A 13,818-nucleotide genomic window follows, 5' to 3' on the forward strand; every position below is an offset into this window, starting at 1 on the left:
TTCTCTAAACATAACTTTTTTTTATTAAATAACATTGACAGAAAAAAATCCTACATTTTCCAAATAGTGACATGAGTTCTTCACATCTTCAAGACTAAAGTTCATTCATTAATTTGTAAAAGACACAATACAAAAAGCAGGCAAGAGTCACTAAAAATACAAACATGCACGCTCTCAGAATCACATACACACACACGCTCTTGAGAACATTTCCAACAACAACGTTAGAAACACTGTACGGCTGAATAAAGTTACACCAGGGTGTGAAAAATAACTTTTAAAATTCACCCTCAGCTCAATAGTAGATCATATTTTGTGTCTGAGATCTACCCACCTTCCTGGCCGGGACACTTTCAAACTGCTGTACATGTGGAGAGGACATAGTTCTTCTTTGAAATGCTCATTCATTCATTTAAAACATTCTTTCATCAGATATCCGCAGCACGATTCACAGTCTTGTGGGATTTCAGTCTTTGTCATTCTCTGTTGGATGTGTTTGGACACCCCGTCGGAGTCCAACACGCATTCATCGTCTGAAAGTTGTCCATCTTTACTGTGCTTTTAAAATCTCAACATGACATCTTCTGGTCTTTTTACTCACAGGCAGAAATGTAAACGAGGACAGGACGCAGCTGAACACAAAAAAGGGGCCAAAACTTATTTTTCTGTCCTTAAAGGAACAGTTGGACATTTTAGTAAACAAGCTCATTCAATTTCCTGCTGAGAGTTTGGGAGCACTGTCATGTCAGTATAGTAAAATGTGAAGCTAAAGCAAGCAGCGTCACTGTGGCTATGTCCACAACTTTATTCAGTCACTGGTCAGGACCATAAAATGAATGAGTCTGAAACATGTACCCCTGTAAAACTGCAACTCACCATTTCTATACTTATTTTACATTAATTAAAACAAGTGAGATACCAGATGTTAACCAGTGAGCTTTAGAGGTGCTGGTGATTTGACTTTGTTAACCTTGGACGGAGCACAGCTAGCCGTTTGCCCTTGTTTCCAGTCTTTGTGCTGTGCTGTGTTAATCTGCTGCTGGCCGTAATATACAACAAACATTTTGGCTAGAAAAATTAAAAAATGTTTCCTTTAACTTCAATCATAAAATGTCTTAAACATTCAGTATGAATGACTGCAGAAAACCTGGAGACATTAAAGGTCACAACATAAACAGATGATCTGTTCACACATCCTTCATTAACCCCTGATGTTAACTTCTCAGCTGTGATAAAATGTAGAGGCTCAATTAAAGTCCTAATTACAGTTTTTAACACATTCAGGAGCACAAAGTCACAGTGCATTGTGGGATTAGATCGTGTAAGCGGCTCAGGTCTCTACTGTTTGCTTATTGTGCGTTTGTTTAGCGCCTGTTGTGGTTCGACTGTAGCTTCACTTTGTACTTTCAGGATTCACCTAGACGCACCTAGAAGTTTCCTGTTTGTCTTTTTGTGCTTAGAGAAACTTTGAACAGGCACTTTACTATGACAATGCTATGTGTTTTTTGTGCTTTAGATTAATGTTGAGTATCAGCTTGATATCTGGAGGGTGGAGACGGGACAGGATGTTTCATTTCAGGCTCATTCTGAGAAGTACTGCACAGCACAAGTTACTCAGAGTAGAGGAATGTGTTTATGTGTGTGCTGATTGTGAAAGAGAGAAAAAAAGCAGAGATAAATAAAATAATTTGGTCTGATGACTCTTTACAAGACTGCGTGAGCCGTCATGACTCAAGACTATTGCTGTCATAGTAACACGTAACATGCACACAGACAGCATGTTATGGTTTTGTCCGTTTGTTGAAAGATTGAAGGTTTAAAATAAACCCCATGCAGAGGCAGGAGCTCAGAGGAGCAGGATAATCGCTGAGACACATACATTGGGCTCTTGTCAGCTGATTCTTGGTCCCTCTTGGTGGAGGATGTGGTTCTGTGGGAGCCGATTTGACAGTTTGATGTGAGGTTCACATACATGTCGCTCCCTCTGGCAGACAACTGAGCTGCTTCTCAATTCTACACCGCAGGTAGGTGTACCTACAAACGCAGAAAGCAGAAAAGAAAGAATAAATGACTGTAGATTATATTTCTTTATTAAACAATTAGTTGTTTGGTCTACATTATGTCAGAAAATGCGAATAAATTGTTGATTGTTTCCCAAAGCAGATGATGTTTTATCTGCAACCCAAATACATTTAAATTACTGTCACAGAGGAGTAAAGAAACCAGACAGCATTCACATTTCAGAAGCTGGAATCAGACAATTATGAGTCTTCTATCCAAAGTGACAAATCAAAGCAGCTGACAAATAAAAACAATTAAACGTAGACTGCGGTGAGACGACTTGTAATAGCTGAATAACATCGTGATGTCTCGTACCTTCTCCTGAGTTTCTGCACCTCTCTGTCCTCCTCCTCCTTCAGTTTGGTGATGAAACTCTTCAGAACAGGCATTTCAAACTTGATATACTGCGCCACCTGGTGGAGGGGAATGGAAATATCATGACATAGCATAAAAAAGACACCAACATGGAGGATGCAGCATGTCACACAAGACTAACATATGTTCACTTATAATAGGGAGTCACATCTCTGTGTCTATGTGTGAAACTCCTCCTTAAATAAAATGTTACAGTTAAAAGTGGTGACTTACATCATACGTGACTTCTTCTACCAGGTCTTCTTCCATGAGGAACACCTTGCAGACCAGCTCACAGGGACCCTGCATCACTCTCAGCACCAGAGGATAGTCGCTGCGCTTCAGTTTCACACGCTCTGAAACAAATCCACAAAGGTCTTGCTTAAGAAAAGGTGCAACAATTAAGTACAGTATACCTGTGGTATATAGCAAACTCCATCACGTGTCAAACAAAAAATAAAGAAGTATCACTGACCTCCACTTGTATGGACGAGGTAGAGTGCAAAATCATCCGGGCTGTTTTCTATTTTAAACTTGTTGAGGAGAACTCGCAGCACCTGAGGCGTAGTCATGCAGCTGTTGATCCGCACATTCGTCACGGAGCCGAACGCAGGAGTAAACACGGCTGTCTGAGGATTAAAAACATACAATAATAAAGAGACATCAAACATTAATTCACATGTATATTCTTTTTTATTATCACGTGATTTGAACATCAACATCAGATTAACTTCCCAGATTAAAACGTGCATTATTACATTACTTGGATACACATTCTGTCAGCACCTTATGGTTGTAAAAGTGTCCATTGATCGAAAAGCGATGACGTCTGATTTTCCTCTGGTCGCTCGGTGACCGTCGCTGCCCCCGTCTTAGGACCCCGGCGTCACTCTTCGTCCTGAGGAGCTGAGCCGAGCTCTCGTTGTCATCTGTCAGATCAACAATCATAACATCCAGTTATTAGTTATTAATAATACAAATATTAATCACAAGGAGGAACCAGTTTGGAGATGAGAGGTTTACATTTAGCAGCTGAACGTTAGAGATTTGGTGAACAGAGCTTAAAGAGTGAAGCTCATTTGATCTTAATGAACTAACTAACCTTTCAATCAACACAAATAAACAAGTGAAACAGGATTCTTTGGTAGTTAACTTGTTTTGGGGTTGATGTATGTAGGAGAGGACATATCCAACATCATGTACACAAATCCACATGTTTATGCTCTTAAATTCATCAATGAATATAAATGTGTCTAATAATGAATCTTTTTGCAGTTTATTCCATGCCCAGAGTGCATTGTAGGAAACCCAAGGTTCATTTAAAAGCAGTCCCTTTTATCAGGATCATAAAGCCCCTCACCATCTGCCTGTTCCTCCATCACGCCGTTGTCCTCTGGTTCGCCTTCAGGTGGCGTCACTTCCACTGTGGGCGGGCTCTGCTCCGTCGTCTGCTGACCATCTGTGTTGTTGGGGGAACTATAAACAGAAAACAAGAGTCAGTTACTGTTTATATGTCACGTCTTGGTTGGTTAGTTTCAACTTGTTGTTCCTCTTGTTTTGCAGTTTTTCTGTGCTTGAGATCTCCTGTCATTATTTCTCATATCAGCTGTATCAGTGTGGATTATTTGGCCTGTTTGGAGCTCTGTGTTTGAGAGATCGTCTGTGTGTTGCATTGAAAACTAGACCTCTTTGTTGCTGGTTACTGCCGCTAACTGCCATCTGACCTCATTAAAAGCTATTATATAACTATAGTGTTGAAGCTGATTTAGTCACTTCAAAGTAAAAGTCCTTTTTCAAGACGTGGTCATGTTATTTTGTCTATTTCCTGTGAATCAAGTTGTGTCTGAAACACCCAGCTGCATGCCTGTGAGCTCTGTTATCCCTGGAATAAGAAAAGCCTCTTCTGATAAACGGGATTAGAGAGCTGAATGGGGCTTCAACCCCTTTGACTCAAATTGATTTGTGGTAGCTCGAGGCAAAATCCAAAAAACGAGCCAGATGTGTGGGCTGAAAGGCTCACTTTTGTCTACACACCGTTGCCAATTGGTGTTTCATCAAAGCGAACTGTGTAAATCAATTATAGCTTGTTGCACTGAAATATAAAGTTAAAACAACCTTCATGGATAAGAAGCGCAAACACATTTAGTCAAATTCATCAGACTAATTCGACATAATCTATATTTGCCCCCTGCTGACCCTCTATGCTCCACCATTTCCGGTCAGTGGGGTGTAACTGGATCCGTCTGCACCTCTTACCCTTGACTGTCCAGATTGCAACCCGAGTGCCAGGACGTGGAAGAGGGCGGCGGTCGGATTCGCTCGTGGTCGTCCTGCATCTGCAGCCTGATTGGTCGACGCAGGCCCCAAAAGATATTCAGCAAGCCCTCAACGACCAGCTCCCCCTCTTCCTGTTGGCAGAGAGGAGCCGTGATCAATATGAACGCAGACATATAAACACACAATGGACAGTTATTACCCCTCTGGGATGCAGCGTGTAATGGGGAGGGGGGTATTAGATTGCAAATGACAGAAAGAAAAAGGGGCGACAGGAAGTGGTGAAGGGAGGAGGCTTTGCTGTGCTGGAGGATTAAACACAAAAAAGGATAAATCCGCACCTCTCTGTGTCGGAGCTGCAGATTCTGTCCTTCATAGTAGAGGTTGTACGTCTTGAGATGTGAGAGGACCGTTACCCTGGAGACAGAGATGTTGAATCACTGAGGAGGAAATGCTGCTGAAAGGAGCGTGCAGCTGATTTCACACTTTAGTCATGTATGCTTCACATTTCTTGCTGCACAGTATATCGGATGTGACTGGATTGACTTGCTGCTGTTGACTTGCTGTTACACTCGCTGGTGTAATGTTATCAAGTGCATTTACTAAAGTGAAAATACAAGGTACTAGTACTCAACTTAAGTCTTTCCCTTTTATGCATCTTTATACTTTGAGTCCATGATAACTCAGAGACACATATTGTACTTTGACTCCACTGCTGTTCCTGACAGCTGTTACTTTTCAGATTAAAAATCTGTTTACCATTCCTGTCTGCTGAAAATCATGCTTCTCCAAATGCGGTGATTTTTATGATAAACTGAAGGATTACGTTTTTCTTAATGCGTTCAGAAAATTCTCCTACTTCTTGAACTAAATAAACTATTTAAAGTTGTTATCACGAAGATCTCAGTTTTGTTCTCTTTGGCCGCACCTATAGCGACAAACGGTAATTGCGGGAGCACACTTCCCAGACAGAGTTGCATGTTTGACGTCCACGTTTGGCTCCGGTTGTAACTCTACAACTCTTTTCAGACTGTTTGCTTCATCTGAGCGTCAAATTTGTTTCTTTTTCTTTGTATTTTCACTTATTTTTGAAGTTGTATCTGTAGTCATCGATCTTTTCTTTGTTTGTTCAGCCAAAGTAGATTACTGTTTACTCGCAACACTTGCAGAGAGCGGAAAAGCAGCCGCCTAGCTCCGCCTACCCTCTCTGGCAGACCAACCACTGCTGGATTAAACCACCCAATAGTGCCCTTCTCATGTATATTAATAGTGTGTGGAAAAATATAATGCACTGTAGTACAACACCAACACCCAATATGATCTCAATAATAAACATAGATGTATGTATGCTTAGAAATGGTTAACAGTGAAGTTAAGTGAGCACACGGTTTCATTCCAATTGCAAAAGTTACCTAAAATTATTGTTTAAAATCATAACTTTTGTATGTATCGTGTTGTGTGTGTGTGTGTGTGTGTGTGAGGGTGATTTAATCCTTACTTGCTGACGAACTTGTTCTCTCCGATCTGTACCCCGTACTGTGTGTTATCCATCCTCAGTCAGCATGAGAGGAGCTGGGACACAAAGAAGCAACACAGAGTTAATAATTTCCATCCCTCTGATTCAGTCTCATGACTCCTCATGACCTGCAGCAAGCGGAGAGACACGAAGTGGAGAGAGAGAGAGCAGCCTGAGGAGAATGAGAGTGAGTGCAGGAAGAGGAGGAGATGCAGCTCCACACAGTAAACAATAACAGCAGATCATATCTAACTTCCTGTCGATGTATTTCCTTTAACATACAGATCGACTTGTAGTAAAACACTTTAGTGTGTGATGGAGAGAAACAGCTGCTCTTCCTCCTGCAGACAGTACATCTTTTCTTTCCTGTCACCACTTCTGTCCTTATGTCTTTGTCTCTCTTTTACACATAAACACATGAAACACACGCACACACACACACACACACACACACACACACACACACACACATGCAGCTGTTTAAAATGGCACTCTGCCATCATCACCCCGTGGAGAGTTTTCCTTCCCTCTTTGCTGAGCGTTGTGTTTGTGTATGTTTGTCTTTGTGTGTCTGCAGACGAGGCAGGACAGAAGCCTGCAGGAAGAAGACGAACAGGTGCTGCGCACACAGGCCACCCGCCGAGCCAAATCATGTCAGCTGCTTAAACATTTATCAGTGAGAGAGCTACTGGCAGCACAGACTAATGCTTTCATCTATCATACATGAATCTATACATACAGGACCTGCAGTCCCTCTTTGGACTTAACGGTTCCCGGTTTTAAAATAACAAGCATAAAAATATTAAAGTGGGCTGCACGGTGGTGCAGTGGTTAGCTTTGTGACCTCACAGCTAGAAGGTTTGAATGTGGGGGCCTTTCTGTGTGGAGTCTGCATGTTCTCCCTGTGCATGCATGGGTTCCCTCCAGGTACTCCGACTCTGTTAGGTTAATTGGTGACTCAAAATTGCCTGTAGATGTGAGTATAAGCATGGACGGTTGTCTGTCTCTATGTGTCAGCCCTGTGATTGACTGGCAACCTGTCCCCTGCCTCTCGTCCTATGACAGCTGGGATAAGCTTCAGCCCCTCACAACCCGGGATAGATAATGGACGGATGGAAGATATCAAAGTACCATTCAGTTTCCTAATATTTCCACAGACCTGAATGAGACTTTCTTGACTTGAAAAATAGTCTTTTAAATGGGCAAACATCACATGTTCAAATAGTTTCGAAGTGTATTTGTCTCTTGCAGTCACTACTGTACGTTATTTTTTGCAAAATAATGTCCCATGGTGCGTCATTGGAAGGTGAGAAACTATATATATGGTGTGGAGATTCAAGCCAAACTTCTGTAAAACTACCTGATGGAACGATACAAAAGTATGTTTACAAAATGTACGGTTCCCAGACAAAGTGTCCTAATCAATTTGGTCATCCCTAACTTTTCATTCAGCACTATTAGCAGATTTATGTTGGTTCATGACCATATACTTGCAAAACTAAAGACACTCCCATCAGACTCAGCTGTAGTTTGTGTTAAAGGGGTTATCGGTAAAATGTGAGCTAACTAAGTGCTACTAAGCTTAATCCAAAGGCAACTGGGCTTGGTTGAAGTTCTTGAAGACGTTTCACCTCTCATCCGGCTTCTTCAGTTCTAAACTGACTGGTGGAAGAAGCCTCTGTAGGTCATTAGTTTATTATTACTATATTATTATATGACGACCTACAGAGGCTTATATACCAAGTCCAGTTGCCATTTGGGTTAAGCTTAGAATGACCATGACCTGGATGACTGATAAGTGTTAGAAGGCTAAAGTAACGTCTTGACACTGCAAATTGTTACAGTTGATGCTGTAAATTAACCTCTGCCAATGTTTTTAGCCTTTTTTTTGCCATTGTAGGCGCTGTTTGTCATGGTGTGCTGTAGGGATGCACGATATTATCGGCACGTTATCTGCCAATATTGGCTTAAAAATGAACTATCGGCCAACACGACGATATCCGCCGATATCATTAACCGATAAAATAATGGTCTGCTGCATACTTGATTAAATGCCCGACCTCGGCGCAATGTCCCCGGCGCAAAGAAGACCTGCGCGGTGCAGCGTGATGACGTCACGTGTGTCTACCTGCAATCAATTGTTTTTAAGGTTTACAGTAGGCTCTACATGGTTAAGTTTAAGACTTTTGGTGACTTGACTTTTGGTGAAAGAGAGAGAAGAAGCGTCATGTGAGAGAGTTGGCAAATCTAAGATTACCCTCTAGACACAACAAACTGCATGGTTTCTTTCAATATCACTCCCTTATAACAGTCAGTGCTTCTATTACATAACAAATAAATGAAATATTAAAAAAAAAAACAGTCAAATAGACAAACCTGCCAAATAAATCCTTACAGATGACAGTAACACGGCTTAAAGCGATCTTACCGTGGTGAAGTCTGTGTGATGTGCTGAGTCACCAGAGAGTGGGAGCTGCAGATGTGAGGAAAGAGAGAGAGAGAAAGGTAAGGCTCTGTATGTATCCTCAGGTAATAGATAAATAAGCGTTTAGTCACTCAGGCGTTGGTGTCAAACGGCCCATGTGGGTCTCTTCTTGTGATTGTGACAGCTAACAGACGAGCGAAGACTGGGGGCATTTTCAGGAAGTGCTCCCCTTCCGCTAAATCACTTCCTCCTTTACTCAGCTAGTCACACAGGAAACTGACACTCGCCTTTACACACCCCAAAACTTCCTCAATTCAAGCGGCTCAGATTAGTTATCATACGCGCCCAAACAAAGGTTACACACAGGAGCACGGGTACAAAACCAGATAAGATCCACATTTCTACTTGTCCTTCTTCCTGATCTAACACATATGTCAACGTATTGTAAACAAAGATATTAATGAAGTTATGTAGCAGCTTTAAACACACTGAGCTGATAAATAAGTCGAGGCTGTCAATCTCTGAAATAATTGTGTTCTGTTATTGTGGAAGAATTAAATATTAAACATCAATCAGCCCAGCACCCCTGCCAAGGTCTATTAATATTTAAGCGCCTATATTAGCCCTGTCAGACGCTCAAAAGCTAACCATTCACCGCTACAATGGACATCATTAGTCTTTAATGGTGCGGTCGTGGTCAAGGGCGGCCCTGCTCCTAGACTCATTAGTGGGCGATGCCAGTGGTCTGAGACGGACATGTGGCTGCCAAATGTAATTGTCTGGTGAGTCAAAAGACCAACATGAACTTTAAGTCAACTTTATTTGTCGTCTGATAACAAATCGATCACAGACCTGACGTCACCTCCTGAAAGAGAGATCAAATCAGACGTTTAACCTTTAAAGCTGCTGCTCAAGTATCACTTACTGCTGTGATACTTGCTTTCCCTGTTGGTGTAAGTTGGCAGATAGACTCCTTTTTATGCTTGATGTGTGTGTGTGTATTTTTAACATAATCCAGAGGGGATTTCCACGGTTTTCTTCAGCTGAAGATCTCACAGTTTTCTCAAACCTCAAGATAGAGCTGGGAGATATTTAAGAGCAATATTGATTTTGTGATATAAGACTAGATATTATCTGGGGTTTGTGTTGCTCTCATAATGTGACAAAGCTTTACCTTCCACAGGCTGTAAAGACATTAAAACTAGCTAGGGCTGTGAACCCCTAAAATATTTTGCCAATATGATACCACAATGTTCTTTTCCACCTGCCTTGCAAAAATATGATTTACATCAGCAGCCATCTGATGAAGGATAAGCAAACAAGACGATGGATCTGTGCAGAAAACATTCTGCTAAAACACATATACAGTATTAAGGTTTAAACCCGCTTCCAGGAACATAATCAGGATTTAAGGAACACTGAGGTCAGGAGCCAAAATCACTCCAGTGCAAACCTCCTTTCTTTCCCAGACACAAAAATTAAATCACAAAAAATATTATACATATTGAATCATTTTCTTTGGCCGGAAAGGACTGAAATATGTTGAGTCTAAATAAGTATTTTCCTTTAAAAAAGCACCGATTATGATTGAAGGAAGCTTAAAGCACTATGAGTTTCCAGAGGTCATGACCTTAGTGTCCAATAACTGCAGTGCTGCCCAGTCAGAAAGGGTAGATGAACATTGAAACTTAAAGCTACTGTGAGAAACTTTTGGTTTGTGTTGATTTTGGTAACCCCTGTGGACAGAACCTTACCTCTTATGTCTTCCCTGATTTTGTCCTGTACATGCTTAAGTGACGGTTTTCAACAAAAAAATCACATGCACTTTAAATTTTGGCCCAGTAAAAAGTAAACAAAGGCAGCATGCAGATAATCGTTTCGCCTGACACCTACCCCCCCGCCAGCAGTTTCAGGCATTAAAAATAACTATACAGAAATAATCAATCTTGTCGCTGATGGTCTGGTTTGCTTTTGTAGGTCATAGAGAGTCATCAGAATTAATTTCAGTCTGTTTCATAACCCGCAAAAAACTCCTCACAGTTATTCTGCAATCATAACCACATAAGTCCATTACATTTTTTGGAAAAGACGATCTTACCAACCTTGTTCTATTAGGAAATGTTGCCTCAAACCACCAGCACTTAACCTCCCAAAACACTGATGCAGAATTGACATTTAAATAAATTGAGGAAAACCTGAAAATAACAAAACTGGACTTGCATAAACTAACTTGCATAACGCTACATGAACACATAAGCTCATACCTAGAACCTTTGTACACCGGGCTGCAACTAACTCTGATGAATCTGCTGATTGTCTTCACTATTAATCAGATCATTATTGAATCTATAATGTCAATACATTTGAAAAACGCACATCACAATTTCGCAAAAGCCCAAAGTGACGTCTTCAGATTGCTTATTTAATGATTATAAAGATTGTAGGCAATATATGTTCATTCATTTGACTATTCATCGCTGCAGCTCTATTGTATAACATGTTCCATGTCTGCACCCACATTATTTCTAAAGATTAAAGCCTACATTGTCATCATTTTTCTTGATGTCTGAGCACAGTTGCATAAAGAAAAGCTGCTGTCAGTTATTACCAGAGGACTTTGTCTCTGTGGAAATTATCTGTGTGACATTTAGACAACAGAAAGCTGCTTTTTGTTTTGATCCCAAAAGCAGCAAACAAATGCAGCAAGCCTGACCTGCAGATAACCCAGTCTGCTTTCAGCTGAGGGAGCTCTTCTCTGTCCGAATGTAGACTTCATTGACTTCCTGAATACCCCTCTGTCTTGCTATAACACCAGCCAATCCTCAGTCTCCATCTTCCCTCTGTTTTCAAATCCTTCTCATTTGCCTTCTTCAGCTCCATTGTCTCGTACTGTCCCATTTTTCTGATCACAAAATTCTTTCCTCCTTGCTGTCTTGTCTGTTTTTTCCATTCAGCTTCCTCCTCCCTCCTCTTATGAAAGACTAGAAAGGCCTCCTCCATGCTTTTAAAACTCATGACCACCACTTCCTGACCCCCCCCCTCACTCTCTCTCTCTCTTTTTCATTGACACACATGCACGCTTGTTTTCTGCCCTCTTGCCCTGCTGCCTCTGAACCTCCTCTGTCAAAGTCTTTTGCTGAAATGGACGATGAATAGCTTCAAACCTCCTCCTGCCCGCTTTCAAACCCACCACCACCCCTGCCTTCAGCCTCCACATTACTACTGCTCTGCCTCACTATTGTCACCATAGTCATAGCAACATCGAAAACATCTAAGCTCCAGCAACTAGCACACAACATTGAGCCAAAAATAGTGTGCGTTTGTCTCTCCTGCTCCTTGTAAGGCATGCTGGGGTTGTCAAAATTGTGCAAGGCTTCATTTGAATCTACATATGGTGCACAGACTCTCCAGATGAAGCGGAAACTATTCCTCGACTCTGATTTGACTGTGAAGCCGAAATGATTTGGTCACCTACAAGGAATTTATCTGCAACTATTTTGATCACAAACCCCTGGTTACAGCTTTTTAAATGTGAGGGTTTGATGCTAAACTGTATATCTGTGAATTCCTGTCAGTTTTGTTGAAAATAATTGTGCAGTAACCTTAAATTTAAAAGGTTTAGTAAAACAGCCTCACAATGAATTCTACCTATAATGTTCAATTTATGATTAAAAGGTGTTGAATCAACTTTAAGATCGTTCTGGAGGCCGGCAGTGCAGTTGCATTGTATAGTATTTAATACTAAAACATTATAAGCTTCAACATTGTAGGAGGAGAGGAGATGTTCTATTTAACTGCAGTACTTTTAGCAAAATGCACAAACAAACTGGCAGCTGAGCGAACACAACAAGCCAAAAAATTAGGCATTCACTTTTATGCAGAGGGTCTATTTGTCTAGCCAGACTTATGTGTGCTGAGAGGAATCTTAACTATCAACTGCTTGTTATGTAACCTGTTTTACTAATACATAGCTACACACACTCCCTGGTAGAGACCAAATGTGATTTAAAAAATAGGGAATTTATATCATTTTCTGCTGAAGGTTTAACACTGGACCGTCATTTAAAGTGCAATGGAGCATGTCTAGTATCACGGCATGTCAGTGAAATACGACACATTTGCCTAATATTCGGGATTTTTAGTCAATATCTGTGTCGCCTTTGCTTTAATATAGCAAATAAATGTTGCTGTTTTATGTTGTAGAGAAGATATACTAAGTTGTTTTACTACAAACAATCACGCTTTCAAACTACACCCAGTCAAAATCGCCACATCAACCCCATCATCATGATCAGCCTACTTAGCTACACCGACGCTTCTGTCTGATTCCTGCCGACTTTTGGAGAGCATAACTCGGCTTACCAAACGCGGGGAAGAAGGCTCTCCGGTTCTGCTCTTCCACCTCCTCCGCCGTCTTCCCTCTTCCTCCCGGTGAAACGGCTGAACAGTCCGTTAACGGTTAAACTCCTCGGTCAACTCGCTCTCTATCGAGCCGTTGGTAACAATCACAGGGGCGCGTGCATCCAGGAGCTGGTGGAAGGAGGAGGAGAGCGCGAGAGGTCCATCTGTTGTGGCGGAGCTCGCGGCGCAGCAGCGTCGGGGCCCCCGGCCGGGAGCCAATCAGAGAGCGACCCTGACGCCCCTTTGTTCGCGCTGCGTGCGGAGATGAATGAAAACAAGAAAACAATAGGAGAGTCGAGCATGCGCACAATACCAGGACGGTGAATAACCAGCCAGTCATTACTATTCAATGGAAACCCAAATTTACCCAAAGTGCTAAATGCCAATAAAACTGCAAATGAAAAGATAAAAAAGAATGAATAAAAAACATAATTCAAATGTATGTGCTAATTATTTAAACTGATATTCTGACAGCTCAGGTTTGACTTGGTATATACGCAATATATATATAACTTTGACACAAGTCATTTTCATTTCTAGCAATGTCCCCTGATGGAAATGAGATTCCAACATAATGAAGAAACTAAACAAAAATTTCAAATCTTGCATAAAAGAATCTTGAAAATAGTGATATTTTTCTAAATAAAAGTATGACAAACAAAAGTTGTATTGTTTTTTGAAAACTACTAAGTGAATATTAATCAATTAAACATTCCTCACAGATTATTTCAGTCATCACAATCGCAGTTAGTGACCAATAAAGACAGAAGACTGCTTTCATTCTGTA

General features: G+C 41.1%; 1 protein-coding gene across 2 annotated transcripts; it reads right to left on the reverse strand.

Annotated features, from left to right (window-relative positions):
- rassf2b (Ras association domain family member 2b) lies at positions 1 to 13,130 on the reverse strand. Of its 2 annotated transcripts, XM_069683593.1 has the most exons (11): positions 12,993 to 13,130; positions 8,634 to 8,678; positions 6,188 to 6,261; positions 5,031 to 5,106; positions 4,672 to 4,823; positions 3,776 to 3,891; positions 3,202 to 3,344; positions 2,891 to 3,044; positions 2,650 to 2,771; positions 2,377 to 2,474; positions 1 to 2,034 (listed from the first exon to the last, which is right to left on the reverse strand). In XM_069683593.1, the coding sequence occupies exons 3-11, from the start codon at positions 6,238 to 6,240 to the stop codon at positions 1,965 to 1,967; spliced, it is 984 nt and encodes a 327-aa protein (XP_069539694.1). In that variant the 5' UTR covers positions 6,241 to 6,261; positions 8,634 to 8,678; positions 12,993 to 13,130; the 3' UTR covers positions 1 to 1,964. The 2 variants fall into 2 exon arrangements, with proteins under 2 accessions (XP_069539694.1, XP_069539695.1); XM_069683594.1 differs by lacking the exon at positions 8,634 to 8,678.
- Positions 13,131 to 13,818: the final 688 nt, after the last annotated feature.

Source organism: Semicossyphus pulcher, unplaced genomic scaffold (assembly GCF_022749685.1).
Source record: "Semicossyphus pulcher isolate SPU_LCO1_2020_fin unplaced genomic scaffold, fSemPul1.0.p SCAF_6, whole genome shotgun sequence".
Classification (NCBI taxonomy): domain Eukaryota; kingdom Metazoa; phylum Chordata; class Actinopteri; order Labriformes; family Labridae; genus Semicossyphus; species Semicossyphus pulcher.